This window comes from Oratosquilla oratoria, chromosome 10 (genome assembly GCF_046742065.1).
Source record: "Oratosquilla oratoria isolate Oo_2021 chromosome 10, ASM4674206v1, whole genome shotgun sequence".
Classification (NCBI taxonomy): Eukaryota; Metazoa; Arthropoda; class Malacostraca; order Stomatopoda; family Squillidae; genus Oratosquilla; species Oratosquilla oratoria.
This window is the reverse complement of record NC_134786.1, coordinates 10502613-10510319: the sequence shown is the minus strand read 5'-3', so window position 1 is coordinate 10510319 and position 7707 is coordinate 10502613. Positions and strand designations below refer to the sequence as shown.

The following is a 7707-nucleotide window of genomic DNA, read 5'->3' as shown; positions in this document are numbered from 1 at the left end:
GAAGTTAAGCTTCTAATCTATGTTCATTTGTTTTAGTAATTTTCCACTTTGATATCCTCTCGTTCTACACTTCTTTGAGTCTCATATGTAACTGTTCCCATTACAGATGAGTTTGTTTATATTATCTTTTTCTCTACATTTAGATTGTCATGACCTTATATACAAAGTTCAAGATGATAGATATTATTAATGAGTGATAAATATAGAAGTAATCAATTTTAGAAAAATATTTGCATCAAAACGTCATGTTAGTCAAATAGTTGCATAGTTGCGACGATGGTCTTTTCATCTTGACACATTTCAAGGCTGTTAGCTGTACACACACACACACACACACATTATATATATATATATATATATATATATATATATATATATATATATATATATATATATGCAGAAGCCTCACTTCACTGTGGAATACAAAATACAAAAAGAACACTGGAGAAAACAGTAGGCATTAAGATCTTTCATGTATTACATCTTCAGAGAAAGTGATATAATACTTCGTTTGAAGATGTAATACACGAAAGATCTTAGCGTCTACTGTTTAATTTTCTCCAGTTCTTCTTGCATATATATATATATATATATATATATATATATATATATGTTTACATTCATAGTCATGGTCATAGGATAATTGTCATAGCCATAGCATGTATAATGATATCGTAACAGTTACGAACTCTAGTCTCGGAAATGTGTTTCCAAAATGCAAAGCCCATCGTTGTGACCACATTATCGTCTGATTAAAGATAACAGCAGTTGCTCAAATGAAAGTATTCAGACAGACGCTTTTAGGGATGTTTTCCGAAGTAACGAACAGATCCATTTACCTTCCGGACTGACTTCCCCCCCCCTACCAGACACCTTCGCATCCAAGGTAGCTGCCCAACAGGACCCATATGCCGACGCCTCTGTGGGCAACGTCACAGGTTCCAATGCCGTGAACGTGTTCTTGGGCATTGGTATCGCCTGGACAATGGCGGCTATCTACCACAACTCCAAGGGTGAGACCTTCAGAGTGGAACCGGGCAAGTAAGTACAACTCGTTGTCTACGTGTCTGGGTGAGCGGGGTGAGATTTGGGATTAGTCTAATGCGCAGTGGAAGTCTTTAAGTCTTCGTTTTCAGCTTTGGAAGTCTTAATTGTGAGGGTTTAATGGTTGGGAGTCAGGGTCGGACTGCGAATTTTATCTCTGGGTATCATTCCTTCAGTCATTACTCGTATTTTAATTAGCTATTGATACTTGTTTAGTCATTTTCCTGCACGTTTTTGTTGCGTTTTAATGCAGTATTCATATATTTTTTATTCGCCAGTACTCCTTTTCCCCATCAATATAGTCAAGTATAGTTTTTATATACTTTTTCTGCCTCGACTCAAATGTCACATGCTCAGTCTCAAACTTCGATGTCTCCTCCCGCAGCTTGGCCTTCTCTGTCACGCTTTTCTGCGTTGAAGCCTTTGTGGCCATCGCCCTCATGATGGCCCGTCGACACCACAGCGTTGGCGGTGAGCTGGGCGGGCCCAGAGTAACCAAGCTGATGACGACATACTTCTTGGCCTTCCTCTGGGTCTTCTACGTCTTCATCTCCACCCTGGAGGCTTACCACGTCATCGAAGGCTTCTAGATTTTGCAGTTCCTCCGGGCTAGGTAGCTTGCTCCTCTGTGTACATTATGAATATGCGGTTCCTCACTATCCACAACCATCCCCACACGTGAGGGAACGACGAGGGGCGGCCCACAGGCCCAGGACCTGTGCTGTGGTGCTGTAGGACAGTGGTCGCCTAGTCACGAGGCCTCCTAGTCCGCTCACTGAGCTTGGACCCTCGTTGTCAGGAATCCAGCTTTTTGAATCATTTGGGTTGGGCCCAGGCAGGTGTTACTGTGTCAAGTTGTACCGGGCCCAGTATATATGTATATATACACTCACACTTATATATATGTATATACATATACATATATACGGTGTGCAGGAGACTCTGCTGAAGAGTGACCCGACTACCAGGCATGTCCTGCCACCGATTGAGCCGATAACAGGCTCTCTCTCTCTCTCTCTCTCTCTCTCTCTCTCTCTCTCTCTCTCTCTCTCTCTCTCTCTCTCTCTCTCTCTCTCTGTCTGTCTGTCTCTCCCACTATCTATCTATCTCTACCTATCTCTCCCCCTTCCCCCCTCACCAGAAGGGGCGGCGACAGCGGTGGCGGCGGCGGTGGCTCCGGGCAAGCCCCGCCCTCTTCCCCGTCCTTCGGCAAGATATTCCTGATTGCTCCTCCAGCCAGCCAGCCGACGGTGCCAAGGGCCTCTCTTGACTAGGCCCTTCCTAAAGCCAAGCTTCTCACTACACACCAAGGATCGTCACCAGTACGCCCCACCACCACCACCACCACCACAACAACAACAACAACAACAAGATCCACTCGGTTGCAAGTTTCATCGAAGAAGAAGAAGAAAAAGACCGGAAGAGACATAGTTGAAAAAGAACAGGATTAGATATTTTCCATTTCTCTCCTCTTCTTCCACCCCTCAACCCAGTCTCCTTATCCATTTCAACTTCTTATTCCTCCTCCTCTTCCTTATATCCCCTCCCCCTTCACACGCACACACACACACCTTCCGGGCCTTCCCTCAACAGGAGGGAAGCTAAGAATCATAACCAGCACTTCGGTGGAGCCGGCAGGAAATGGAAGGCCTATCTTTCTCTTTATCTATTTACTTATCTACCTATCTATCAATCTATCTTATCTATCTAGCTAACTATCCCTCTATACCTCCTCTCTCTCTGATTTGAGCCATCTTCAGGCTTGGCTCAGAAGAAGAAAAAAAAATAGAAACAATGGGAAGTGCAGATTTTGGAAACTTTCTCCTACGATGGCACGACCTAGTTCTTCCACAACGTTGCTGCTGCTGCTGCACGGACTAATGCTTTATCTGATGCTGCTGGGTCTCCATTGGCCAAGGCCGAGATCGTCGTGCCCCCCTTCAGGTGAAGCAGTGTTACAGCCTCTCACAGGGATACTTTGCGCCTCTTCCTCCTCCCACCCTCCTAAAGATCTTTTCATCCCCGAACAGAAAAAGATGTTTCCGACACAGGCACACAGAGACACGCACATCCGCGCGCGCACACACACACACACACACACGTACATACACACACATACATCCCAATGCCCCGTGACTTCATCAGACCCCTAAAAATCGTCATCGGAAAGTAAAAAATGAAAATATGAGTATAAAAATCATATCATATCCGCCGTATAAGACGCGGACGAAGATGCGGATGTTCACTAAGGCGCGATGACACACAGGCATACATCCTTGATCTGTTTTGTAAAGAAAAATGTCCCCCCTCCCTCCTTTCCCTTCCTCTCTCCCTCCCCCACCCCCTTGCCCTGGAGGCTTGGTACATGCAAAAGGCATGCAAGATTCACAACGAGGTTTGAAATGTAACAGAGCCAATATATCATGTTTCGGAAATAATTAATTACCGTCAGTTCTTTCTTATATATACATATATTTTTTTTCACTTTCATCTCTCTCTCGTTCTCTTTTTCTCTCTCTTTCCGTTTCTTTTATTTTCGCGGGCGTGAAACACGAGCATTCCTGACACTGAAAAGTGCCATACCTCAAGCTCTTCTTGCACAAACTTTCTGGCGTAGGTAAGCTCGTGGCCCTCCTGGTCTCGGTGTTGCCCGAAGCTGGAGGTTTATATCTGCGGTGGTCGGTGGGATCAAGCAAAAGAAGAAGAAGAAGAAGAAAACGGATCCAGATGCCCGGTCACTCCCTACCTCCTCTCACCTTCCTCCTCTTCCCTCCCCCCCCCACGCAACTCCCCTCCCTGATGCGAGTCTCGATAGGTACAAGTGCTTTAAGTACAAGTGCTTACCTGGTGATATACAAGCACTCTCTCGAAGTACTCCCGTTAATATAGTGAATGGACACTTATTATTGTATGCGTTTTGTGTGCTTCGGGAAGTTGGGTCCACGGTGGGTGCCCTAGGAGAAGAAGGGAGGGGGGACCGCTCCCTCCAACGTCACCCACAAAAAAACACCCCCGCCACCGCCAACACCAGCGCTTCGGACACTGTCTGGACCTGACGATTCCTCAACCCACCGTCTTTTTTTTCGAATTTTGGGAAAAAAGAATTAAAAAGGAAAAATAGAAAATGAAAACATCAAACTGACAGACACACGATACCCCATTCCTTGAATGTTTATTTTAAGAGTTCGTTGACATCCACGTAATAGTGTTGTTTCTTGTCTTGTGTTACACCCCCCCCACCCCATCATGACACCACCCCCTCCACCCGCCCACCATCCACCCTACCCCTATTCGCTCACACTCCCCCAGTCAATTCATTGCTCTCAAAGGAAGCCTTTGTACTTCTGGTCAGATTTTACATAAACCTCACGACCGAGATATCTAAGTACAATGACATTACCCCGTGGATCGCATAATAACAATAATTGTAATAATGATAATAATGTTAATTTATTTCTTAATCAAAACTTTGAAATGGAACCATTCAGGTGAGTGCCTTCATTGACTGATCGTAGACATGTCTTTTATCGTTTTTAAGAAGACGTTGAACGCTTCAAAAACTAAAAAGAAAAAATATATATAAGTCGCGGACGGTGATTCTGTTTCAACCGGATCCGCGTGGCCCACCGCTGACCCCCCCCCCACTCCACCCCCTCCCACCTGCAATCCCGCCCCCACACACACACCTTCTCCCCCCCCCCCACCTTTACAACTGCCGCGGGGAATCGTTTTCCCACATTTTAACTCATCATTCATATCTCATTTGTTGATCATGTTCATGCATTACAACTGACCCCTTTCCACCAGATCCCTGTGTAAAGCATGTTTTACCCATTATTATTTGAAGAGAAGGAATACAGAGCAACTTGATGATCGTTTGGAATGTTTGAATTTTTTTGTTTGATAGGAATATTTTATAAATGTTAACTAATTATTAAGGGATTTAGAAACGACAACAGAAAATATTCATCTTTATTTCGTGAATGAATACATTTATTTGAAAGAGTCCAGATTACTTGTGTAAATATCCAAAAGTATACTGTACATAAGTAGCGCTTACTCAGCAATCAGACGTAGAAACCTTTTTTTTATATATATATATACATATAGATATATAAATATATATACAAAGTTGGACTCTTTCAAATATATCATTTGTGAAACACAGGTTCCCGATAAAAATAAAACGTTATGCGTTGTTGCTTGATTAAGTCTGTAGAATGTGTCTGGGTGGCAAAAAGCCCCACCCTGTTGAATAGAGAGACTTTGGAATCGTTGGGCAACTTGTAGACCCACAGATTCCGACTCTTCAGGTTGTGTAACTCCTGAGGCTGCCGACACCAGAGCATGTTTCGACAAAAAATAATAATAAAGTTTAATGGTAAGCTTTCAATTCTCCCTCTTCTTTCGTAAAAAGTGCAATGTTATGTGCATCTCGGAACATGGAGACAACACCCGTGGTCGCGGCTGGTGGAGGACTGTCACACCGACGACAACGACTATGACGTCAAGTCGACCACCACGACGACGACGACAAACAATAACGTGCTCATGTTTATAAAAAGAATGACAGTATTTCTCGCAAAAGGACTTAAATCGTGGCTAGCTCCTCCGTCTGGACCACGAGGTGGATCTCGTGAAAACTCTTCCTACCAGTTGTAGCTTCACAAGTGGGTAAACAGAACTCTGTCTCCTCCTTACGGTTTTCTTAAAAGTTAGCAATAAAAGATTGTCCATAGTTGTGTTTTCCTGACCTAGACACATTGTGTACGGGGCCGAGTTCTCTTGTCAACTACGTAAGAAGAGAGGAGAGGACAAGATCTCGGAGAGGGATTCGAAGTCTAAAAGAAAACCAACTACTGCTTCACCATCTCAAAGTGACGCCCCTGGGTTTGATGCAATATCTCCCACAATGCCTTCCTGTCTACCCTACCATCCTCCAAGTCCATAAAAGCACAAAAACATCATAAGAACACAGAAACATAATAGAGGAGACAAAGATACCATAAGGCACTAAGCAGTTCCATAACCATGACCTGTCATTCCCATAAATAAAGATATCCAACTTTCTCTTTAAACAGCCTATAGTTTCAGCGCTCACAACATGGTTACTGAGTCTATTCCATTCGTTGACCACCCTATTAGTAAACAATTTCTTGCCTATTTCCTTCTTGAATCCAAATCCATTACAACGAGTCCTACCCTACTACCTAACACAAATATGGGTCATCTCATTGGATTAACTAGCTTCTTTTGTATAAAGATGCTGGGACTGTCTTTGTATTTCGACCCATGATAGGCTTCTATCGTTGTGGTACCCCGTCCCCAGCGGACTTTGGAAACGAGAAAGGTGCTACAAGCTTTTGCTAGCGAACATCGAACTGTCTTCATACGTCGCATCAAGGCCCTGTCTTCTTGATTCGAATCTACCTGAGGGGATCAGATATAGGCTCGGTTGTCATGGTTAGGTACCTCGCAGAGTGAGTAATGGGTAAAAGCTATGAAAATAATTTGTAAACTTATATGACATTGTCACATTTTTTAACATTGGATGTTATTCATATCAGAAAATTATATAAAATACAATGAAATAAAATAAGATAATTGATGTAATCTCTGGCATATACAAGAATAGCTCACCACGGAGATATTGAAAAAAAGAGTTTGGATACCGAGTTCGACTCCTGCAATGTGCAAAAATATATAGATAAATTCACTTACGAAAATAATTAGAACGCAAACAAGAAATTATATAGGCTTCATTTAGCTAAAGAATATACAATACAAGGCAATAGAGCCTCCTAAAGTGAGTAGTTCCTCTCACTGGTGGTGGAATGCAGGTTTGGCCTGGGTGATGGGGGGGGAGGGACGGGTGCGGCGAGGATCCTGACTGAGCCTGGCGGTGTGGGTTTGGGGAATCGGGTGGAAAGGGGTGGCCTGGAGAGACGAGTGGTCCCGGGGGAGGGGGGGGGGTCTTGAGGTTCGGGGGGGAACACTCGATATGGGGCGCAGAGGTTGCATAGATTGCCGTTGCTCAGTGGTGGGGGTGGGGTCAGGACCATGTAAGAGAAATTGGAGGGGGTGGGGAGGTTTGGTAGGTGAAGGTATGCTGGTTTGAGCCTGTCGATGGAGATGCGATCTGGTTTGGCATCTCGGTCGATGAGGAAGTGTTTCGCCGATCTGCTGATGACTTTGAAGGGTCCATCGTACGGGGTTCGTCTGGAGTCCCACCTGACGAAAACGTAGCCATTAGCAGCGAGGGCCGGGGAAACATTCACTGGTTTAGATTGTGGCGGGGGGCGGGTGCTGGCGAAGGTCTCCTTGATGAGCTGAAGGAGGGCGTAACGGTCAGGATCGCCAACGGCGGGGGTGGCAATCTCCCCAGGAAGGCGAAGGTTTTCAGCCTAAACTAGCCGAGATGGAGACACGTCACTGTCGACCTTGGGAGTGTTGCGAATGGAGAGGAGCACCAGGATGAGGGCATCAGCCCAGTTGCACGAAGGTTGCTGTGCCTTGAGTGACTCCTTCAGCTGGCGGTGGAATCTTTCTACTAGTCCATTGGCTTGAGGGTGGTAAACGGTGTCCGGTTGCGGTTAGTGCCAAGTAGTGGTGGGCAGCTACCGGTAAAGTTACCGGTTTTATCGGTAACAACCTTAACGGTAG

At 44.8% G+C, this 7707-nt stretch overlaps 1 protein-coding gene across 10 annotated transcripts in view; it reads left to right on the top strand.

Moving 5' to 3' along the window:
• Positions 1-5782, top strand: part of Calx (sodium/calcium exchanger 3) — a 374201-nt gene extending 368419 nt beyond the window's left edge. For 9 of the 10 annotated variants that reach the window (XM_076191518.1, XM_076191513.1, XM_076191512.1 and 6 more), the window contains 2 exons: positions 870-1041; positions 1430-5782. In XM_076191518.1, the coding sequence (XP_076047633.1) occupies positions 870-1041; positions 1430-1634 (377 nt within the window). In that variant the 3' untranslated portion in view covers positions 1635-5782. The remainder of the gene's footprint in view (positions 1-869; positions 1042-1429) is intronic. The other variant, XM_076191510.1, reaches the window with a different exon arrangement.
• Positions 5783-7707: the final 1925 nt, after the last annotated feature.